At 38.2% G+C, this 25,427-nt stretch overlaps 1 protein-coding gene across 1 annotated transcript in view; it reads left to right on the top strand.

The window, feature by feature from the left end:
• The window catches only part of ARHGEF18 (Rho/Rac guanine nucleotide exchange factor 18), a 2,448,098-nt gene that overhangs the window by 1,646,330 nt on the left and 776,341 nt on the right, over positions 1–25,427 (top strand). The window contains exon 19 of the mRNA XM_044090748.1: positions 18,927–19,052. Within this exon, the coding sequence (XP_043946683.1) occupies positions 18,927–19,052 (126 nt within the window). The remainder of the gene's footprint in view (positions 1–18,926; positions 19,053–25,427) is intronic.

Raw genomic sequence — 25,427 nt, 5'->3', positions numbered from 1 at the left:
TGTGGATGATGTGTTTTCGGAGTCAAGCTTGACCCCTGACTCCTTACCTCCGGCTCCAGCAAGCCTAACAGATATTACAGGGTCCCTGACTCGCACAAAATTTTATTTAGAAACCCAACTGCTGATCCTGAAACTATTTCACAGGGTCCAAAGGGAGTTAAGGCCTCAACAGCAAAATATCCTACCACCTCTGACAGATTCAAGGGCACTGGATAGATGAGGAAAAAAGGTTTATACATCTGCAACCTTAGCAATTAGGGCCTTAAACTGCCAGTTTCATATGCTCAAGTATCAACAACATGTTATGGGATTGCTGAAACAGAAAATTATGTTGATATCTGAATGTGCAGAAAATAAAGAATTGTAGGAATTATTGCATGCAGCTGAACAGGTTGGAAAGCATACTTGATTCCTTAGAGGCCTCCTGCAGGGCCGCAGTTACTGGATCTGTGATTAGGAGGCATGCCTGGCTAAAGGAACAAAATTTGCCTGATCATGTTAAAGATAAATTACTAGTTGCACCTTTACAGCATGATACTCTGGTATTAAGGCAGAAGATGTTTTAAAGAAAATGGAAGACAAAGCTAAGTCTATGCAAACTGTAAAAGACTTCTTACAAGTGCACCCACCAAGATTCAGTAGACACTGGCCTACAAAAAATCGGTCCTTTCCTGTGTCAGACAGAGCTCAAAGGGGCAAATCCAGATGCCCTAAGGGTTCCAGATACCAGGCACAAGATTCATACAGGTCAAAGCAATGGGGCGCTTCTACCTCCAAATCTGGAGGAGATAAAGTGCAAACCTACAGAAAACAGTCCCAGTGACTTCCCTCTGCCTTCACCAAGCACTTATCTTTTTGCAGCACCCTTGGGGGAAAAATTAGCACTTTTTGCTCAAAATTGGCAGTTAATAACCCAGGACAAGTGGGTGCTAAACATAGTATCACAGGGATACAGATTCCATTTCCATACTCTGCCAATGGTTCTCTAACCCCCAAAGATCCTTCTCCGGGAATCCGTGGGGGTAAAAGAAGATGTTACGGAAGTCTCAGTATTCTCGCAACACTCAGGACTCCTTTTCCCCTAGAGGCAGAGGGGGACAAGACAGACGCCAGACCAGAGGCAGTGGGGGTCCAAAGAACTTTGGGCCTCGAGGGGTCCGAAGAACTTCGAGTCTTAAACCGTTCTCGGACAGACCTGTGCAGCAGCCCTGAGGGGTTGCCCGACTGCTCTGGAGGCTGTTGAGGGCCATTTCTCTATGCACCTGATGGCGTGAGAGTCCATGTCAACAGACCATTGGGTGCTCCAAATAATATCCAGAGGTTAGACAGTTCCCTTTGTGACACGTCCCTCTCCCCCAAAGCACCTCCCGGACATTCCACCTGCGCAAAGGGAGGCAGCAGCCATCGAAGTAGAAAAGCTGCTAAGCAAATGGGCCATCCAGCCTGTCCCCCCAGATCACTCCGGATCAGGCATCTATTCCAGGCTTTTTTTGGTGCCAAAAAAGACTTTGGGACTCCAGGCCGATTCTCCACCTTTCCAATCTGAACCTTTCATTTGCCAAAGAAACGTTCCAGATGGCCACTTTACAATCCATCCTGCCTTATCTATAGGAAAATGACTGGATGTGCTCTATAGACCTCCAGGATGCGTACTACCATATAAAGATGCACAGACACTCCAGGAGGTTTTTCCTGCTTTCAGCTAGGGGCCAGTCACTACCAGTTCTGGGCCCTATCCTTTGGTCTCACCATAGCCCCCAGGGTGTTCATCAAGGGTATGGTAGCAGTAGCGGCTGACCTGAAGTTTCAGGGCATACAGGTCTGTCTGTACCTGGATGATTTTCTCCTTGCTGCTCCCACCAGGCATCTACAATGTCAAGCCAGGTATTATTTCTGGAAGTTGTCAGACTTGCCGGGCATCACTTTAAATATAGCCAAGTCCTCTCTAGAACCAGTTTAGTTCCTGGACTACAAAGGGGTGAGAAAATAGACACATTGCAGTCCAAAGTCTTTCTGACTCCACAGCAGGTTCAGAGCCTTCAACTTCATGTCCTCGTAATTCTTCAGTATCCCTTTCCCCCAGCTGCAGTACCGTTAAGAGCCCTAGGATCCATGGCAGCCACTATCACTCTTCTTCCTTGTGCTCGTCTTCACATGCGGGTTTTGCAGTGAACATTGGTGGTCCAGTGTTCCTTATTGGATCAGCCATTGACTCATCCAATTTGCATAAGCGAGGTGTGCAGGAAGTCCCTCCTCTGGTGGCTCCACTCTCCGGAGATAGTAGAGGGATGGTCCTTTATTGTAGTCCCACCCCAAGCCATGTTGACCACGAACTCCTCCCAACTAGGGTGGGAGGGCATTTCTTGGGCAGGACAGTCCAAGGCACGTGCTCCCTAAATGAGACCAATCTGCATATCAGTGTTCTGGAGATGGGGGCGGTCTTAACGTTGCAGGCCCTTCATGCCTTTCTTCTTCTGGGAACTATTGCGATTCAGACAGACAACATGACATTGGTCTGGTACATCAACAAGCAGGCTGGAACCAGATTCTACCCTCTTTGTCAAGAGGCCATGAGAGTGTAGGAATGGGCGATCTATACCAACCATTTTCTGATGCAGATAAAAGTAACAAACTTTATAGCACGAACAAAAAAGCTGTAAGAGTTGCTGAAGCCTCTAGCAGATATCTAAAATGCACTGGTACTTAACGTATAAGCAGTTTATTTAAAACCAGCAAAGTTTTCGTCACTCCACACGAGCAACTTCATCAGAAATAAAAAGCATTATACAAATGCAGTTGTATTTAAAACATCCGCCTCTAAGTGGTATAATTATGTAACCAATCAACTTCTTAAAACAAACCTAGTTAAAGTTTTGCCAAGAAATTTAAAGCACCACACATTATATTATCGGCATGACTCGAGCACTAAATAGTTAAACAAAAATAGGTAAACAAATCTCACTCCAAGCTATCTCTATAACCAATTATAGGATTTCATTAAGGTTGTAAAAACCATAAATATCTGTATCTAAATTATTGAAATATAACAAAAAATGTATTTATCAAACCTGAATAAACATAACTAGACGGATGTGTTATAAAACTAATACAGCCTCGCACATATGCATTTGAAACTAATACTACTGTCTCAAATAGCTCTTGAGCTTAAGTAAGCAGGTTATATTACAACTGTCACTTAGCCCCGGATAAGAGAATGCATCAAGTGACAGTTGTCATACTAATTCACAGCATTCTAAAACTAGGGAAGTTGGTCCTCCTCTAATGTCACAAATAACTTGGTCGATTGCTAAGAATTGAAAAGAATGCCCTGTGTGGGTATTAATGTGTTTTGCTAAAGCGTTTTCTCCTTTATTCTTTGATATAGCATACATATGTTCATAAATTCTCTCCTTTAGTTTACGATCTGTTTTTCCTACATAAAATGCAGGACAGTTGTTACAGACAGCTAAATAAACAATACTTTTAGAGTTACAGTCAAATTTATATTTTATCTGATGTATTCTCCCATTTATTTCAAAGGTATACCCTGTTTTAACGTGTTTGCACATATTACAGGGACCACAATGAAAGGTGCCTCTTGTTCTACTATTATTTTTAACTCTTAGTTCATTTGATTCAAGAAGGTACTTTAAATTCGTATCCCTCCTATAAGTTATTGTCGGATGATATCCAATATTTTCTATCAGCCTGATGTCTTTATATAGTAGGAACCAATTCTTCTTAAGGATAGATCTTACTTGTTCACTGTCATTACTATATGTAGTAATGAAACTAGATCTATAAGAATGGGTAAACCCCACATTTGCCTACCTTTTCGTGGGTAACACGAAAAGATTCACTATCCAGAAGGCTAATATCCTGTATATCATTAGATGTACCTACTATATTCATATCCAGCTCGTTATTGAAATTCTTTACTTGTAATATAGGTTTTTTAGAAGTAGTTTATTTTAAACAGTGTTTGTCTGAAAAATTAGTCCATAAAGGCTTGCGCTTTCATCAATTTCCAACAGGGTTGATGCCGGATTCACTTTTTCATACAGAACTACTGAATTTGTTTGACACTTCAGGATTTTCACTAATGGAATTTATGATAAAACATTACAGTATACAAATAGAAAATATGACCATTGAAGTGAATGGCTTGGATAAAGAGATCAAGTCAGACACTGATTTTATTAGGTACAAATATGATTATGGAAGGGTCTTTTAGAGTATAGACCAACTTCTGGACAAACTGAAAACCAATAAAATCAAAAAATTGCACCGTGACCGGTTGGCATATTCTAATGGGTCTGCATACCCTAGACCACCTTTAACACAAGTGTGGCCAAATAATAATAATAATAAAAAAAACGGTGTCTTATGGTAACAATAATTTCTCTGTAACTATTGCCTCTAATCAATCAAATAGGGTGAACTATGAACTGTGAACAATGTTTTTACAGAAGGCTCGTCGGTTGGGGAGCAGTGTCATTATAATTGTCCCATTCTGGCTTCACCAAATCTGGTTTCTCTGTCTGTGGTCTTATCTGGTCGCTCCTCCTTGGATCTTGGATCCGATTCCAGATCTTATTTCACACCCATTGTGGATTCCTCTACCAGACCTGGGCAGTCTGAAGCTCATTGCTTGGCTGCTCCAGTTCCATTGATTGCCTGGACTCCTGGACTTTCTTCCTCTGTTAAGTCTATTCTGGTGGCAGCCGATAAGTCATCTACCAGAAAAGTTTACTGTAGTAAATGGAAGCGGTTTTCAATCTGGGCTTCTCAGAGGGATTCAGATCCTTTTACGGCTCCAGTCCCAGCGGTTCTTGAATGTTTAGCCCACCTTTTCCAGCAGGGTGCCAGCTCTTCTATGGTGAAAGTTCAACTGGCTGCCATTTCTATTCCATGTAGGTGAAAAAATGGGGTCTTTGGCTTCATCCAGACTTTGCAAAACCTTCATTAAAGGGACCTTTCTTTTATGGCCTCCTTTTAAGGACCCCACTCCTCCTTGGGATCTTATGTTAGTTTTACAGGCATTAGTTGCTCCGCCCTTTGGGACAGCTGCCTCTGTGGACTTGAAAATTTTCTCTTGAAAAACAGCTTTCCTAGTGGCTATCACCTTGACTAGGAGAGTGTCAGAACTTCAAGTATTATCTGTTAAACCCCCTTATATGTTTTTTTTCATAAAGACAGGGTCTCACTTCCTACTTATCCTTCCTAAAGTGGCTTTAGAATCAAATATCAATCAGTCAATCTGCTTGTCTTTTTTTCCAAATTTTCAGAACAAGGGGGAATATAAGCTACATTTGTTAGATATACATAGGCAGTTACATTTCTACTTACACAGGACTTAGCCCTTTTGCAAGTCTATTGTTAGTGTCCTTCGCTAGACCTTTAACAGGCAAACCAGTTTCCAAGGTGACAATTGCCAAGTGGATTTCCCTTTGCATTCTGCAGGTTTACAAAGATAAAAGTATGCCTATTCCATGGAGGATTCATGCCCATTCTGCCAGGCCCATGGCTACGTCAGCTGCTTTTTGGTCCAGAGTATCCTTGGACAATATTTGTTCAGTGGCTACTTGGTCCTCCTCATACTTTCATTTCTCTTTAAAAATTGTACATGGTTTCCAGAGGGAGGGCATCCTTTGGCTCTGCGGTGCTCTGGCATATCCTTCCATGAGGGCCTCCCAAGCTTATGGTTGCTGGGGACTCTGTCACACAGGTTTACAACCAAATGAAGTTAACTAATTCAGATAAAGAAGTTATGTACTTACTATAACGTTCCATCTGTGTAGTTAGACTTCATTTGTCATCAGCCATTCCTCCCTCCTTTCCCCTGGCCATGTTATTGGGTTCTTTTACCTGAGTAACCAAGAGATAGTACCCTTGCGGCCTTCTTGCTTTTACTTGTGTGTCAGGTATTGTCGATCGGGCCTGTGTGCTAGGTGGCAAACTCGATTTGAGGGAAGGAAGGAGATGCAGTGGTATTATGGGTTAGGGGAGGAGCTTGGAGCTTGCATCTGATGCTGGTGAAACTGCCATCTTGGATTCGGTCTGGATCCGAAGCCCGCAGGTTGATGACAAATGAAGTCTAACTACTCGGATGGAACATTATGGTAAGTACATAACAACTTTCTTTTTGGCTCAAATTTCCCAGAGGACTGGTTAGCCTGTTATAGATACCTTGACAATGTCTTTAATTTATGGAAGTCTGCTAATAAGATAGATATATTTTTGAATTATCTAAACAGTGTTGGTGACACCTTCCTTTTTACAGGAAATGAATCTGAAAACAGAATAGATTTTTTAGATATAACTTTGTTTAAAGAAAAAGCCCACAAGGTTTGGTTCCAAAATTTTTAGAAATAAAACTTTCTCCAACAATTTCCTGGATTACCAGAGTAACCACCCAGGACATATGAAGAGAAACAGTTTTGAAGGACAGTTGATACAAACAGCTATGATGTGCTCTGGTATGGATAGCTTTTTCATGGAAGTAAATATTATCATAGACATGTTTAAAGAAAGAGGGTACCCCCAAGATTATCTTATGACAATAGTCCAGGAAGTAAAATCAGGATGGGGCAATAAGTACAAACCCAACCTAAGCAATGGTGTGTTAGCTACACATGATGAAGTATCCAAAAGCAAATCAAACTTCCAAAGCAGTATGGTACTACCCTATGGTACAGGTAGTCAGGAAGTGAAAAAATACTAACAAAAAATAGGATAATCTTTTTTAAAGCAATCCTGACATTCTTAAACATATTGGACAAGTTCCCAGTTTTGTCTGTAAGACAGGTAAAACTTAAAATGGTTATTCGAACATGAGTAGTTATACCACCAGCTACCAGAGAAAGGGACAACAAAATGTGGAACATATTGATAGCGCCCATTTATTATGGAGAACCAGACTGTTGCCTTGGAACATGTACCCTTTAAAATTATGTTGAAAAAGGGCAATTGCACTACCAGGGGTATTATTTATTTGGCCTTGTGTACCATATGTAGCTATTACTATATAGGGAAAACAGAACGTATCCTTAGAGTGTTTATGAACACCTATATGCTATTAATAAAGCCAATACAAATAATGCCCTTTATAAGCATAGTCTAATTTGTAAAGGCACTAGTAGGTTCAAATTTAGGATTTTGGACATTCTAGTTGACAATATAAGAGGAGGTTGATGGGAACTAGACCTGGAGATCAGAGAACTACATTGGCAGCTAAAATTAAATGCCATGGTACCTCCAGGTATGAACGACAACAGCACTGTTGTCCCCCTTCTAAAAATGTGCTCTTAATTTATAAATATTATTCATAACAGAATGTACATTCTCTTTTATAGATGTTTTTAGTCAGATTTGATTTTATGCTTTATATTCATCCACAGGATGTACCTTTTTTCATGCTTGTTTTACCTTGCTTAGAATTTACACTTTTTTTATGCTTTGTACCTTTAAGTGCCTCCATACTTATTCTAATAAGTAACAGATTGTTATATAAAGGATTCATTTACTAGTGGCATTTGTTCTGAAGAAGTCTCTTGTAGCTTGAGATGAAAGTGCTTAATCTTTTGTATATTTTATGTTAATAAATACCTTTACTTGTCTTTGGACCTTGGATTTTTTGGATACTGTTGGCATTTGTATTGGGGGGGGGGGTCAGCTACTTGCTCAGGATGGCTTTTTTTGTTTTCTGACAGTCTTGGTTGAGCCATCTTTGTGATACACTGCTTTTGCTTTACAAGGAAGAAAAAGAAACTGATTAATGACTGTAAAGGAAAGAATGTGTATTAAAAAGGGCACTGCTTTATGTAACACCCAGGCTACAGGGAATGATGATATTTTTCTATCAGAAAATCTTCAGTCTACAGGAAAAGGCATTTTTCCAACAGAGAACATAGAAAAAAGATGCAAGGGGCAGGTGAAAAGGACTAAATCAAAACTGAACGTGGAAGGAGTGAAGAACATTACTGTAAGAAAAAAAGAAGAGAAAGACAGATGTTGACTACATGGCTCAAGCTGTGGATTTACAGTACCAACTGGATTTGAATTTAGTACCCAATGAAAACAGTGGGATTAATAAGACTAATGGTGATGAAGATCTATCCTTCATAATAATAGAGCAGATATTACTGTATTAGAAGCTGACGATTCTTCAGAGCTGGCCAGCAAAGATATTCTTGTAATTGGAGATTCAATTATTAGAGGAACTGATACTTAATATTTGCAGAGAAAATATTTGCAGAAAAGATAATGAACATCGAATAGTGTTATGCTTGCCAGGAGCAAAAATAGATGCGAAACCAGCCTTGGAATGCCTTTATGTAAGGAAATGTGGATCTATTTTTATTCATGTTGGTAAAATTGTCATCTGTAAGGATTCTCCGACTGTTAGTAGGGAGCTGCCAGCCCTCTTAGAATAGTATAGCTTGTACTGGTGTTAGGACGTATTTTTCACAAATTACCTATGAAAAGGATAGTCAGGTCACTGTAAATGAAAAGATTTTTTGGGTAAATACCTACATGGAAAAAATGTCCTGTTTTAAAAAAATGGAAACGTGTAGAGCATCCAAGCCTAGTTTTGGGCACACATGTTCAGACGGCGTGCATTTGTCAAGATCAGGGGAGAATTTTTGCAGCAGATATTTTGTAATATTTGACAAACACTAGACAGGATTTTTGCCAGGTCAAAAATTTTTAACAGTTCACAAATAGCAACATTTCATACATTTCTGATGGTTGTTAATGGTAGGAGCATTAATTATTATTTTTTTTATTGGAAAACTTGCCACATTCCCACAAGATTGATGTTATTTGTGAAATGTGGTTAAAGAACAATGATTGGAAACCATTTCTATCAGGGTATAAATGTTTTTACTGTAACAGACATTCTAACAAAAATCAGGTGGAGGAGTTATGATAGGGATTAAAGATAGTTATGAGACCTGTGATTATTACATGTTCAATGATGACACCAATACTACAGTGTGTGTAACTGTGACAATAAAGACAACCCTGGAACATATAACAATTGTTGGAGTGTATAGACCACCAAAGTCAAGTGCAGTTGACCTAGAGGAATTCATACACTTCTTGCATGAAACACAGGAGGGAAGAATAATATTAGCAGAGGACTTAAATTTACCAGAAACAGACTGGAGTAATGATTCAACAACAATGTTAGTAAGGAAATTATTCTCAATTTATATTCAGGAGCAACCATTACTTCAGATTGTTAAAAAAAAAAAAAAAAAAAAAAAAAAACGGGGTGGAACATACTAGCCATTGTTTGTGTTCCTAAAGAAATTATTTTTACTTCGTCAGGTTTTACCACACTTGATGTACAGTGATTATGGGGTTATAAAGGTTAATTTGTTGCTAGATAATTTTGCCAGACTGAAATCTAAACCAATACACAAAAGGTTAATTACAGAGTATATGGAAGCAAAACAGTTATGTAAAACTAACTGGAGTGAAGTGTTCAATGGAAAAACTGCAGATGGAATGTGGAAAGTTTTGAAAGAGAAATTGAATGCAAAAAAATGTTTAACATCAGGATCTAGGCATACAACATCAGGGGAATATATTTCCATAAAAACAATGTATCTGATTAAGGTGAGAGACAAAAAATATAAGAAATGGGAGACAGGTCGAACTACAGCTTTGAAAACTGAAATAAACAAGCTGGACAAACAGATTAAACATAGTGTGAGAAAAGATCAAGAAAATTTTGAAGAAAAATTGTATAAAGAGACTGAGCATAATAAGAAACCTTTTTATAGATGCATAAGATGTAGAAGGAGTAAAGAGACACAAACTGATAAACTGTGCAAATTCTAAAATTTATTCTTAGACAACAGATTATAGATATCTTTACAAAATCTTATGCAAAACAGTTTGGGTCTACAAAAGGGGTGATAAGTTCTCCTAGTGACATCCAGGTAGATACTGGAATCAAATTAGATTATATTGACAAAGAACTGCACAAACTGAATCCAAATAAAGCACAGGAAGGAGACTGAATTAGTAACAATGACCTGAGAACACTTCAGCAAGAACTTACAGTACCATTATGTCTATTATTCACTAGTCATATAAATATGGGAAGATTCCTCAACATTGGAGACATGTGCTTATTAAACTTGTTTTCATGGGGAAGTGGTGTAGGACAAACCCATAGTCATATAGACCCTTAAGTCTGCTTTCATGTTGTAGAAAAATAATGGAGAAGGTAATATTAGTTAAGTTATTGTAAGAACTGGATAGTTTGGGACTTGAAACCCTATGTCAGCATCCATATATTAAAAACAGATCTATTACCACCTGCCACATGATGTTCTATAACAATATAATAGCTATGAATAAAAAAATGTGCTGTGATGTAATTTATATAGATTTAACTTCAGCATTTGAGAAGGTCATACACAAAACGCTCATCAATAAATTAGTACAACTAGGTATTGATGTACTCTTTATAAGATAGATAGCTGACTGGTTTATAAATAGGACATGGCAAGTATCATACAGCGACTGGACAGGTTAAATCCTTGGTTAGAGTCAAGGTTTCCCACAGGGCTCTGTCCTAGGCCCTTACTTGTTTAGATTGTATCTTTCAGACCTAACTTTTTTATCTGATGTATTCTTCAGTCTATATGCAGATGACCTGAAGTTGGGTAAACTGATTACATGTGTTACAGATAAGGCATGTCTGCAAATAACTTGACCAGTTGGGCACAGGAGAGTAATATGCTGAGAAGTATATAAAAAACTAAGCATGTGAGATTTGGGAGACATAAATTGAAAGGTGAATATTTAATACAGAACACAGTGATTGAAACTGTTGACTCATTCAAAGACCTGGGTATATGGGTAAATTCAGCTATGTGTTTTTCTAATCATGTCAACCAATTGGTGAGTGATAGTTACAGAACTTTAGGTTGTATAAAAAGTTTTATGAAGTCTAGGAAATCAAAAATGATGAAGTCATTGTTTGTTAGTTACATTAGAGCCAAACTTGATTATATAATAACAATATGGAAACTTTATAAGAAAACAAGCATGAGTAAACTGGAAAGAGTGCAGATGGAAATATACCTCTGTACTCCATGGATGTGAAAATTTAAGTTATTATGAAAGACTAAATATCTCAACTTGTACAGTGTATCTTACAGATATCTAAGATGACATCTTACTCAAGTATATAGGGCATTTACAGAAAACTACTTCTGGGAATGTTTTGGGTTATCAAAAAGGTAGTAGAGAATCATCAGACAACCTATGTAGAAGATTCTATAGGAATGAGAAGTGTACTAATTGGTTCTCTGACTGAGTAGCTGATGCATGTAGCAGACTATCAAATTACATTAAAATTGCATTAAAGCAAGTTTAGATATTTTTAAGAACAACCTGGACACTTATTATGGTAAAAAATGTTTTGGTAAATTGGCAAGCTAGAAGGGCATTAATGCCCGTGCTTGAAATATGTGTATGCATACATGTATGTACTTGCTGCTGAGAGACTTGAGTGCATGGCTGATCGGACGAATCCTGGCAGTGTACAGACAGCCGACCATGGCTTTCTCCTTGTTCAACCTGGTGAGTGAGATATCCATGTGTCTCACTGCTGAGTCTCCAATGACAAGAACATTTGTTTTTTGAATGTTGCACATTAAGGGCTTTGCAGGTGAGACATTGGTGTTAATATGTGTCATGGGTGCTGTGCGAACTGTTAGTTGTAGCAGTTTTGTGTTTTGGAGGTCTTTGGTGTTTCAGTAAGGTTTTTGAGAGAACCTCCTTGGATATTGACTTTTGTGTTTGATGAGTACTTTGTGTATTAGTAGTGATACTATGTGCATGAGTAGTGTTGGGTAGATTGGCATCCTCGTCATTGTTACTGTTTAGAGTGCGAGATAGTCTGGATTCAAGATTCTTGGTGTAGATACATCTCTCACACTCTGTACTACAGCGAGTTATAGGTAGAAGGTTGTTGGTGTACATGAGTTCAATTACTACACTGCCTCAAGGGACCCAAGTCAACAAGGCTGGCAGGAGAAACCTGGGTAGTCCAACTGTCCATAATTCTAGGTTGTAGACTTATCATAAAGGGGGGCTTTTCAGGATTGATCAAGGAGGAGCTCTGTGGATGGATATTTTTGCTGGAGGCGAATTTATTTTGGAAGTTAATTCATTAGAAAAATAAATTCTGTTATAGCCTTTCTGTTATAGCCTACAACATGTATGTGAGTAATGAGTACAGATTCAAGAATCTTTATATATATATATATATATATATATATATATATATATATATATATATATATATATATGCTATCATTAACAACATCGGAATCTGAACATTTGAGTACGCAGTTAAAGTTCCTCACTCCCAATTTTAAGCAACCGTTCATATTAGTGTCGACAGGTTTTTTTTTACATATTTATTCCCTAAACATGGAGTTGAGCATGTTTGCTAATGTTAGCATTCAGTTTTGATTTTCATTAATGACCATCTGGAGCACTACTTTTTTATCACTGTATTTAAGTATAAGTTTGAGAATAATTGCATTCCTTGTCTGTAAAATTATGACCCCTCTCCTGTTTTGTTTATATGATGAGCTAGATAGGATCTCATTCTGATTAAGTTTAATATATTCTTCCTCATCACAGAGAAGATGAGTTTCTTGCAAGATGACTAAAATCTAGTTTGCTGACTCTCTAATATTTAATCAAGTCACATCTTCATGGCCACAGTTTTAAACCATTAAGATATGTAGGTAAAGGATTACATTTGTTGGAAAAGAGAACGGGGTGCAAGATATGACAAGGAGGGAGAGAGCAGGGAGAGAAGATAAAGATGAGAGAAAAGAATAAGAATGAAAAGAAAAATGCTTTTGACAATGGAAATAATAAACAAATTTATTTTTTTGAATATCAAGAGTAAAAAAATAGCTTCAATCATAACATCAAAAGGAACTTTTGCATGTATGTATACATAAGAAATACCAAGACGAGGCATTGATTAATTGTATTGGCATGTGGATCTTTAGCTCACATTTTAGAGTATTTAAAAGTTCTGGCGTAGTGAAGAGCATGCTAGTTTCATAAAGAAATTGTGCTAGTATAAGTTGAGGGTTGTGGAATACTGGAAATTTAAAAGATAAGTGTAATCCAGTACAGAAAGAAAAAATGATTGTATAATTCCCTTTACATTTGGTAGATTTTTTTAAATATATTGATAATGAACAAATATAGATACTAGAAATGAGGGAAATGGGGGAGACTAAGTAAAGTAAAAAAAATAATACATAAAGGAAGAGAATACAAGGACAAATGGAAGATAAAAAGGAACAATGGAAGGAAATAGGACATTGAAAGGGAAGAGAAGAGAGGGATGGGAAGAGGAGAAAACGTTAAGACAAGGGACTAAAAAGATGAAAGGAAGAATAGTGAGAAATCTTTTTTTTTTCAGTAAGTTTCGTATAATGAAATATCTGTAGTGTATGGTTTTATTACCCTTAACTATGAAACCCTCACAATTTAATAATCTGATGAATAGAGCCAGGTTTCATTGACTTTTCTGCAAGTGCATTAAGAGATCAACAATTCTTGGATAGTACATCGTGGTGCATAACTTTGTTTCTTGGGTTAGTTGGGAAAACATGTTTAAACTACGACACTATGGACTTTAGGAATGTTTTATTTAAAGAGCTGTATGGTGCTTTTCATACTTTTGGAAATGATAGTTGATGTGTCCTCTAAAATTGGCAAATGTAATTTTGAATGCAAAGGTATGAAAATAATTACTAAATTTTAAAATAGCTTTTCAATGAATATTAAAGAAGCAAGAACAGTGCATGATAAAAAATGATGTATTGGTATTATAATCCCAAAATCTAATCTTCGTCTTTGAGTATGCCTGATTTGTGTCTGTGTAAATCTTCTCAGTCATTTTCTCCACTATCCTAATAACTGTCTTGTGTTCATTTTCAACTAGTCTAATCAACTATTTTTTTCCAAATGTATCCACTGTAAGTTCTCACCAGTGCCCTTAATGAAGAATATATACCTTTTTATTCCTTAGTATTTGCTTGCGTCTCCCAGCTGTGAATTAACCACAGCCTTGTCATATCATAGTGCAGGAGTTTTATTTAAAGGTTTTATTGCATGACATGTCTTCTTCTCCAGTGTAATTAGCCTTAGTCCATTAGGGTTCTATTTAATCTGGATAATTTTACATTAATTGTCATTAACCCCCAAATGTAGTGTTTCTGCAGAATGTCTTCCATCTTTTGCTGCTGTAGCAGTTTTTATTTCATTGGTATTCAAGTTGATTGTGATTTTCCATCAATAAAGGTACATTCCCCCTCTGTTTCTGTTGAATATGTATAAATATTGATCCACTCCAGTCTGTCAAAAAATGCTTTCGTTGCAGTACCTGTTACATAAAACAATGCCTTGGTCTTCTACTTGGATATTTGCTGCTGTTTGTGGCAGTTTGTTTGTTTATACAGTAAGACTGCATTGTAATGGGTATAAGGAAGTTTATCTTATTCCTACCTCAGTGTGACCTCCTTTAGCATGTTTAGGTGTCGGTAATGCAAACCTGTGCCTTATTTTTGAGCAAATTCTTTGTGGCTTGCTGGTGTATGAATTTTGGTGAGATTGCAGTTATGTGCTTTACTTCGTGTTCAGTTTTTTGCCGTCTTAGAGTGAGTCTGTTTAGAGATGCTAGGGTGTGGGGGTTCAGGTTTGCCTACCTCTGAAAAACATTTGTGTTGTGTTTGTGTGTAAAGGGGCTCAGTTTTTTGATAGATTGGATTACGATTATTATGTTGTTGAGTTGTCATACATTTTTTATCCAAATCGGAGTCTGTGTAGAACCTTTTGCACTCCACTTAAAGCTTCCTAAACAACTGGATTTTGTTTCTTGTCCATTAACAAGTTTCTAATCCTCACATTCCTTTACCTCTCACATTAGCCGTTTATGTGAAATGGTGCCAGAAGCCTTACTGGAAGGCTAGACATACCACATCTACAAGATTCTTTCCCTCTGTTTCTGCTATAGTAGGTTTATCTGACATTTGTTGTGCAATATGAACATTCTGGCAAATTATCACTTAGAAAGTCTACAAATTTACTTCTCAAAATCTGTGCTGTAACAGACACGAGGCTCAGTGATATGTAATTACCCGAGTCTGTCCAGGATTTTCCCTTAAACAAAGGTATGGTTGTATTATTTTATCAGTCCGATGGTGCCCCTACAGAATTTAATGGCAAATTAAAGGGCAGTTACTTCCAAAAACTCAAAAGAAATATCATTGTGTCTTTGCTCCCCCAGGACCTTGCATGATGACTGCCCTACCAGCACTTGGTCAGAACCTTCATTTGTAAGGTACAAAAACTGGACATTCTTATGCTAGGTTAGAGCCCAGTGGCCTATTTATTCCTGCCCAGGAGTTCCATTTGTCTCTCTTCCCCAGCATGGGCCAACTGGTGGTGAGCAGGCCAGCTTGCTGGTCCTGGGGTTGGTGGGCTGCCTGCCCTCTCCCTTTGGCTGGGAGCAGCCCCTCTATTGGGCAGCTAATCTGAGGTCCACCATTGCTGTTTTCTGAAGGGAAGTGGGACATGGCATATTGAGTTCCTCTTGGCTGCCTGCTTGAGATTCACTGAGTGTCCTAGCAGGTGTTCCCTTAAAGCTGAGTCATTGTCACGTCTTTCACCCGAGGGTGGGTGTGCTAGCAGTGGCCACTCATTCCCATCTTCCCTGGCCAACTACAGCAGGCACCAGGCCACTATTCAAATGCAGGTCATCTGTGGCAATTTTTCATTGTATTCTTTTTTTTTTTTTGTGCAGTGCTTATATCTGTGTATAACTTTAATTGGCTTCTGTTATTTTGTAATGAATTGTATCCCAGTATGGGTGCAGTGAGAGGGAGGTTTAACAATAATACAACTTGCATGCTTTGTGAATAGTAAGTCCACAGGACTAAATTTATTTTAGAGTGCAACAAAGCTTTTCTTTATTAGCAGTTGATATCAGTTCTTGCAAGCAGGAAAAATACAGCATTAGCCATCATAGCTAGAGGCAGACCGCTCCAAAGAGATGCACCAAAGTAAATGGAAGTTTCCTGCTTGAGCTTGTTCACTTTCTTCCAAATATACCCTCAGAATTTAGGTTAATGTTATTCAATAATGCTCTAGTTTTAACTGCTGTATTTGTCAAATGTTATCTACACGCTTTATAAAACTGAGCAAGACTTCTTGTAACTCTTATTTTTGTGTTCCCTGATCTGTAGCTGTGAAACTGTGAAGGTGTCAGTAAAACACACACACACACACACACATGGTTTTGGAACATTCTGCATCCTGTGTCCAAGGCAAGCTTGTACTTCAAAAATATTCTTTCCTGCACGCATGACTCACTTTTTCTTAAAGGCCAAGTGTTTCAGTTTAGAGGTCAGAAGTTAAACACTGATTTTACTGACTCCACAGATTTATATGAGAAGAATACAGCGTGACTGCATCGATAAATTTGTAAATATGTATAACCCGTGTCTTTCTTGGAGCTCATACTATTCAGTATAAGAAAAATAGCTTATCTGTGAGTACAAATCTAAACATAATTGTGATTTAGCTGTTAAACTAAGGTTAAATAAGTGCATACTAACAAAATGTGTATGTTTGTGTGTGTATATGGATTCCTGTCAGATGATTCAGTTTTCAGAAACTCGAAAATCATATGGTCATGTTTCCGGAAACGTACACAAAAATCTAACTTTTGTTATGGTTTTGCGGGGGGGGGCAAGACCCATGCACCCCCCCCCCCCGAAATTAAGTATACCAACTCCAAGATTTCACTACAGTGAGAAAAAGGATAAATTTCCCATTCTGCACTGTACCGCAATCTCCATTCAAAGCCCTCGAGTTTTGGAAATTTGATCATATGGTCCCGACATTATGAATTTCAAGTTTCTGAAACTCGATCATCTGATAGGAATCTAGTTTATATATTTGTTTACTACTTTGTAACAAGAATTAAGGTAAGTTCATCTCTTACATTGCTGAATCATAATTAAGGGATAACAGTTTCTCAGGTAGAACACTCCTGCCATCATTCCCATGATGCTTTACTCCTTCCCTTATCCCTTTTGATTTTATTTCATGTAGTTGCCACTAGTTGATCTGGTACACCAGGTGTCATTGTAAGCAAGAGTGGTAAATTGCAATAAATGATTGCATGGAGAGGTGACATTAAGGATGATTCTTTAATGTCCAAGCTGACTCTGAGCATCCACTGATGCCTTTGAGCGGATTAATAACTTGTTAACATTTTGAGTGGTTCTAGGCTTATTTAAGTTGTGAGTAGCATCTGCCATTATCTTTCCATACATTTAAGAGGCAGCTTTGTAGTTTACAGAATACAGTTTTCTTTGTTCGAGGATGCAGGCACTCACAAAATGGGTGCCTTTAATGTCTGCACATAGGAGCTTGTGTCATGTGACCTTGGGTAACTCAAGGACCAGTGTTTAATGTGGGTGTTGAAATGGAGTAGATTTTGGGTATAGGGTTGCCACCTTCGTTCACGGCTAAAACCGGAGCCACGCCACGCCCCTCGCGTCACCAGTAACCCCGCCCCACCCCCTCTCCCGCCAACATACCGCCCATTTTGTGATGTCACGACAGCATCACTCAACGGGAACGCCCTCTTTTTTCGTTCCCGCCGCCTGCTTTTGGAGGATTTGCTATGCTTTTCTGTAAGAAAAGCATAGTAAATCAGCCGATCAACGGGAACGCCCTCTTTTTTTGCTCCCGCCGCCTGCTTTTGGCTGATTTGCTATGCTTTTCTGTAAGAAAAGCATAGTAAATCAGCCGATTTACAAACTCCGATAGTCTGTTTCCTTTTTGAAACAGAATACCGGAGTTTGTACAGTGTTTTCCGGACTACCGGAGAATCAGTTTGATTTCCTGATAGTCCGGAAAAAAACCGAAGGGGTGGCAAGCCTATTTGGGTAGAAGGTCTATAACAAGTAAATTACATTTGTTGTTTCACAAAGGGTGGTAGGATGGTTTTCCTTATAGGGAATGAAGCTGTCCATTTGGACACTGGTGTTTTATTCATAGGTTTTGTACGCAAAGGGGAGTGATGTAGAGGCATGTCATAGTGATCTATGCAGTTCTGTAACCAGTGGGAGCATGACTATGTTCCATGCACATTATTTCTTACTGTAGGAAGGCTCAGGGGACTGCAAGGACAGCAGACGTGACAGATGCTTCAGAATACGTTCCACTTTTTTTTTTTTTTTTTTTTTTTATGAGTGCCAGGTGTGTTAGAACATCTGGCAGATCTGCTGGTGTGTGTCGTATGCTTCACAACATGAAGTAACTGTGCTGGTGAGACAGTCTTTGTGGATGAGACTTGTACGCTTGGATCTAGGTTAGCAAATTGCTTAGTAGTCACAGACGTCTCCTGTTGCCACCAAGAGATGTGTATGCTACAGTTTTTTTTTCTTTAACTACTTTATTATTATTTGGTTATTTAGAAGTACTTTGAATAGAACACATACCTGTGAACATTCCAGCAACACAAAGACTTTGCAGGGTAAAATGGATGAAGTCGTTAGACAAGGACGAAAGTACTTAGATCGATTAAAAGATTTTATATTATTGGACCTGGTTCTGCTTCCTTTCTGTAGTTTTACATTCAGCAAACAGTTTTACTGTGAATGATTTTTTTGGCTGCCTTTTACCACCTTCCAGCTGTCCTAGTTCACTGGAGGAGTTTGATGGTGGTTGTGTTGCTGTTCTGAAAACTCCCGGAACAACTTAACAGCTCAGTGTTTTAATATATAGTAGAGAACCTAGTTCTTGTCTGCTGTATTGCTCATTTAAAGGTGTCTTTTTTTTTTCCTCCTTAGTTTTCTGGTGATGGAGGAGAAAGAATGAAAGAAAAATATGGAGAGTTCTGTAGTCGGCATAATGAAGCTGTCAGCCATTATAAGGAACTACTTCAACAGAATAAAAAGTTTCACAATTTAATCAAGGTAAAGCTGCTAGTAGCAGTTTTTAATTCACTTTTTAATAAGTGAAATGAGCATTTTTGATCTCTGAGAATATCAAATATAAAGTAGATATCTTTAAATAATTTTATTTTTACTTTTTAGTTGAAGAGTCTGAGACTGGCACATTCATGGTAGAGCAGAAGCCGATGTCTGCATGTTTGTGCTTTAGGTCTAGAAGAGAAAAAAAACTGTAATTGAGGTATAAGCTTAGAGAACTGCTTACAGTGAAAAGAAATGAAGAGGACCTTTCTGTAACTGCTTACCTTACTGTAGAAACTGGCAGCCATGTTGTGTTTTTTGGAATGTTTACAGATCCTTTCTTTGAAAGTTGCTGTCTAACAGTCTTGGAGGGACTGTGAGTCTAGGCTAGTTCACTGAAGGCAACGTATACAAGACCAATTTTTAAATTTTTTTTTTTTTGCATCCCCATAGAACCAAGCCCAGTCGGCCTACTGTGGTCATGGGAATCCTGGTATCCTCGGCAGGCAAGAGTCCTGTGACCCATGCATTCCTTCCTAGGGAATACCTCTTGATCTCATCCACTTGTAAAAGTAAGGTGGTAAGGAGCAGGCTAGCTTTGCTGGTCCTGCAAGGGTGGCCTATCCTCCCCCCCCCCCCAGCAAAACACCTCTCTTCTCTGTGGCATTTCGTCTGAGCTCTGCTATAGCTGCCCTGTGAAGTTTCCTGTTTGATAAGTGTCACTTACATAACAACTTGTGCTTGAAAGAATTGAGCTGCACAGGGGTAGACTTCTGTGTTCCTGCTAGGTGTCACTCGTGGTGAACTAGAGCTGTCTTCCTCCCTCTTGCCCAGGACGGATGAACAGGCATTGGCCGTTCACTCCTATTTTCACCTGCGAGTTCCTACTGGTACCCAAGTCGCTGTTTGAGCTCTGGTCACCTGTGTCTTAGTCAGACCGACCTTCATGCAAGCCCTGTTTGAGCATGCAATTGAAAAAAGACATACATGGTGCTTTACCCTTTTACAGGGATATAGGGTACACCAGCTTTTCTATCAGTTTATAGAATGTATTCCCCCACCCAGAGTATCAGGTGTAAACCCACAACCACTAAAGACGGTGCTTCTTTCTAGTATGGATAGCTCATATATTCACTACTAAATGAAAAATTCTAAAATGACAGGTTTAAATGGCTTAAGCATAGAGGAAAAATAGCTAGGCATACTGACATTGCTGCTGTTTAATGTATTTTGTAGCTTTAAAAAAACATTTATTAAATTATTACTTACGCCATAGGCAGACATACATTAACTGAAATGAAAACTATATTATGCATGTGTGTGTGTGTGTGTATATATATATATATATATATATATATATATGTAAATTATACATCACATTATCCTGCCTTGTAATTAGCATGAGGCATGAGTCCAGCATTACACAAATTGCTGAATTATTACCTTCCCTTAAACCGTTTCTCCCCACTATTCCCTTTTATTTCTATCTATTTTGCTAATTTCTTTTTTAAAGATCCCTCTTCCAATGTTTTTATCACTTTTATAATATTCAGTACTTCAGGTACAGTTGGTTTAGACTTTTATTTATTTTTATTTTACATTTGTTAACCTGGAGTGTCTGGCTGAGCTATTGCCCTTTTTCAGTAGAGGCCCGGGTAGAAAAGCTCCAAAGATAAACAATGCAATACAAATAGCAGTGCAGATGTATTTCAATACAAATAGCAGTGCAGATGTATTTCAATACAAATAGCAGTGCAGATGTATTTCAATACAAATAGCAGTGCAGATGTATTTCAATACAAATAGCAGTGCAGATGTATTTCAATACAAATAGCAGTGCAGATGTATTTCAGTACAAATAGCAGTGCAGATGTATTTCAGTACAAATAGCAGTGCAGATGTATTTCAGTACAAATAGCAGTGCAGATGTATTTCAATACAAATAGCAGTGCAGATGTATTTCAGTACAAATAGCAGTGCAGATGTATTTCAGTACAAATAGCAGTGCAGATGTATTTCAGTACAAATAGCAGTGCAGATGTATTTCAGTACAAATAGCAGTGCAGATTTATTTCAATACAAATAGCAGTGCAGATGTATTTCAATACAAATAGCAGTGTAGATGTATTTCAATACAAATAGCAGTGCAGATGTATTTCAATACAAATAGCAGTGCAGATGTATTTCAATACAAATAGCAGTGCAGATGTATTTCAAAACAAATAGCAGTGCAGATGTATTTCAAAACAAATAGCAATGCAGATATATTTCAAAACAAATAGCAGTGCAGATGTATTTCAAAACAAATAGCAGTGCAGATGTATTTCAAAACAAATAGCAGTGCAGATGTATTTCAATACAAATAGCAGTGCAGATGTATTTCAGTACAAATAGCAGTGCAGATGTATTTCAGTACAAATAGCAGTGCAGATGTATTTCAGTACAAATAGCAGTGCAGATGTATTTCAATACAAATAGCAGTGCAGATGTATTTCAATACAAATAGCAGTGCAGATGTATTTCAGTACAAATAGCAGTGCAGATGTATTTCAGTACAAATAGCAGTGCAGATGTATTTCAATACAAATAGCAGTGCAGATCTATTTCAATACAAATGGCAGTGCAGATGTATTTCAATACAAATAGCAGTGCCGATGTATTTCAGTACAAATAGCAGTGCCGGTGTATTTCAGTACAAATAGCAGTGCCGGTGTATTTCAGTACAAATAGCAGTGCCGATGTATTTCAATACAAATAGCAGTGCCGATGTATTTCAATACAAATAGCAGTGCCGATGTATTTCAATACAAATAGCAGTGCCGATGTATTTCAATACAAATAGCAGTGCCGATGTATTTCAATACAAATAGCAGTGCCGATGTATTTCAATACAAATAGCAGTGCCGATGTATTTCAATACAAATAGCAGTGCAGATGTATTTCAATACAAATAGCAATAGAGAATGTTGGTAGTTAAAATACGTAAGCTACATACGTGTGTATTGTTGACAGATAAAACAGTACTATAAACAAAAAGGAGAATGTTAAAAAAGAAGAATAAGTTGCATGTTTTGGTTTAAAAAGAGAGTTGAGTAAATGTAAGGTTTTGTATGCAGAGTAGCAGAAACTTAAAAGGTTCCATAAGAATTTCAGGGAGCAGAGTATAGAAGAAGCTTTGGAGGTTGCATAGGGAGCATAGGATGAAGTAGTTAATGGTAAGTTTTAGTAAGTTAGTTTGACTGTACTATAAAAGGTAGGTAATAAGAAGGGAGGGGCGAGTACAATGGGAGGACCAGTGTTTTTTAAAGTGGTCTTTGGTTGCTAGCTTAAATTGTTTGGGGTGATTCAGGGACCTTATTTCAAGTGGGAGTTTCTTCCATGCAACAGAGGGATGGTAGCTATATAAGTTGCACCCTGTGTTGGATTTGGGTTTATGGATTTTTAGTAGGTCTTAGGTTAAGAGTCAGAGAGGTCTGGTAGGAGAGTAGTGAGAGATGAGGAAAGATAGACTTGGTTAGAAATCAGGCTGGTATAGGATGGAGTGTATGATTTGGAGTTGAGATTGTAGGAACAGGTGAGGTAGTTAGTTAAGGTATTTTAGGGAGAGAGAGAGAGTGGTGAGATTTATATTTTGTTGAGCTGCAAATCTAGCTATTTTGTGGTAGGTTGATTCTAATTTGGCAAGTAAGGAAGAGTTCAGATTTGTGAGTATTTGGGAATAGTAGGTTAAGCATGGTAGAAAGTAAACATGGGTAAGAGAAATATTAGTTTCAGTAGTTAGGAATTTGTTGATCCTGTACAGTAGTCCTAGCTTTTGGTGGGTTTCTGAGATACAGTTGTTAATGTGAAGATCAAATTTTAGTTGGTTGTCAGTGGTAATGCCAAGGAGCTTTGTGCTAGTTTCGACTTCTATAGGAGGAATGTTTAGGGACCTTATGGAGAAGGAAAGTTTAATGTGGTATGCAGATTTAGCTAGAAAGAGTAATAATTTTGTTTTCTTAGGGTTGAGGATGAGCTGATTATTAGTCAGCCATGTCTCTACTGAGTTGAAAGATGTCTGGGTATTTGTTAGGAGTTCTAAGGGGGAGTTAGCAATAGTTATGACTGTAGAGTCATCTGTGTATTGGACATGTGGGACAGAGGAAAGTACAAAAAAACAATCAGCCAGTTCAGTCCAGTGTCTGGGGAAGATAAACAGCCAGATTTATGGGCAATTAGACAAGTTGATTCTAAAAGAAAAAAGATATTTTCTTTTCTGTTTTTATTTCTGTTTAAAAACTGGGAACTGCAGTTCACTAAGTAGGAGCATGTAGTTATGCGAGGGGTTTTAGAAAGGGACATGCAGCAAATTAGAAGTCCGTAAAGTACTATTTAAAAAGGAATAGAATATGGTATATGCAAGTACACTACTGGGAATTCCCATGAAGCAAGGGCAGAAAAGCTAAGTCAAAAGATGGTGCTTTTTTACATCAGGTTTTTTGATTCCTCTGTAATTAAGTAGACATGGGAGTGAGGTGTGCAGGTTCAAGGTGGGGGAGGGAGATCAACACAAAGTAATACAAGGTTGTGAGCCAGAAAAACTGGACTAGGCCAGCTGCTAAGAAAACTATCAGGGAAACCAAGCTCAGTCAATTCCAGGTCAGTGTAGTGCAGTATCTTCCTAATAACTACAAATCTTGTGCTACTAATCTAGTACAGTCTGGTGAAAAGGACCAACACTTCTATAGGAAAAAGCAATTGAAGTATGGGTTGCAGGTACATAGGTAAACCTTGTTTTAATTACTTAACCCAAGGAGTACAATAGGAAGAGAAAAATGGGGGGGGGGACCAGTAATGTGCACGTTTACAGTAAAAGGCTATAGCAAAAAGTCTTCAGTTTAGAGGACAGGTTAAATACAACTCTAACATACACTAGTGTTGCTGAAAGCACTTCAGTGTTCCACCGATGCAGGGTCTCACAGTGCAGGGCAAAGAGACAGCCTTTGGTTTTATTGGGAGGTTGGCCAAGACACAAAATAAAAGTTTTGCTGGGGGGAGTGGAAATAAAAAGGAAAAGGAGGTAAATATTAGGTCTGAAGTTTTAAATCACTGTGATTACCAAGTAACTAAGATAGAGGATGCAAGGGAGGAGCAGCATCCCTTGTAAGATACAGCACAATTCTATTACTAAGTAACTAAGATAGAGGATGCAGAGGAGGAGCAGTGTACCTCGTAAGATAGAGCACAATTCTATTACTAAGTAACTAAGATAGAGGATCAGGGGAGGAGCAGCATCCCTTGTAAGAAACAGCACAATTCTATTACTAAGTAACTAAGCTAGAGGATGCAGAGGAGGAGCAGCATCCCTTGTAAGATACAGCACAATTCTATTACTAAGTAACTAAGATAGAGGATGCAGAGGAGGAGCAGTGTACCTTGTAAGAAACAGCACATTTCTATTACTAAGTAACTAAGATAGAGGATGCAGAGGAGGAGCAGCATCTCTTGTAAGAAACAATACAATTCTATTACTAAGTAACTAAGATAGAGGATGCAGAGGAGGAGCAGCATCCCTTGTAAGAAATGGCAAAATTCTATTACTAAGTAACTAAGATAGAGGATGCAGGGGAGGAGCAGCATCCCTTGTAAGATACAGCAAATTATATTACTAAGTAACTAAGATAGAGGATGCAGAGGAGGAGCAGTGTACCTTGTAAGATACAGCACAATTCTATTACTAAGTAACTAAGATAGAGGATGCAGGGGAGGAGCAGCATCCCTTGTAAGATACAGCAAATTCTATTACTAAGTAACTAAGATAGAGGATGCAGGGGAGGAGCAGCATCCCTTGTAAGATACAGCACAATTCTATTACTAAGTAACTAAGATAGAGGATACAGAGGAGGAGCAGTATACCTTGTAAGAAAAGGCACAATTCTATTACTAAGTAACTAAGATAGAGGATGCAGAGGAGGAGCAGCATCCCTTGTAAGATACAGCACAATTCTATTACTAAGTAACTAAGATAGAGGATGCAGAGGAGGAGCAGTGTACCTCGTAAGATACAGCACAATTCTATTACTAAGTAACTAAGATAGAGGATCAGGGGAGGAGCAGCATCCCTTGTAAGAAACAACACAATTATATTACTAAGTAACTAAGCTAGAGGATGCAGAGGAGGAGCAACATCCCTTGTAAGATACAGCACAATTCTATTACTAAGTAACTAAGATAGAGGATGCAGAGGAGGAGCAGTGTACCTTGTAAGAAACAGCACAATTCTATTACTAAGTAACTAAGATAGAGGATGCAGAGGAGGAGCAGCATCCCTTGTAAGAAATGGCAAAATTCTATTACTAAGTAACTAAGATAGAGGATGCAGGGGAGGAGCAGCATCCC

This window comes from Protopterus annectens, chromosome 13.part0 (genome assembly GCF_019279795.1).
Source record: "Protopterus annectens isolate FY-2018-M chromosome 13.part0, PAN1.0, whole genome shotgun sequence".
Lineage (NCBI taxonomy): Eukaryota > Metazoa > Chordata > Ceratodontiformes > Protopteridae > Protopterus > Protopterus annectens.
The sequence above is the reverse complement of the archived record's forward strand: the minus strand, read 5'-3'. Positions and strand labels throughout refer to the sequence as shown.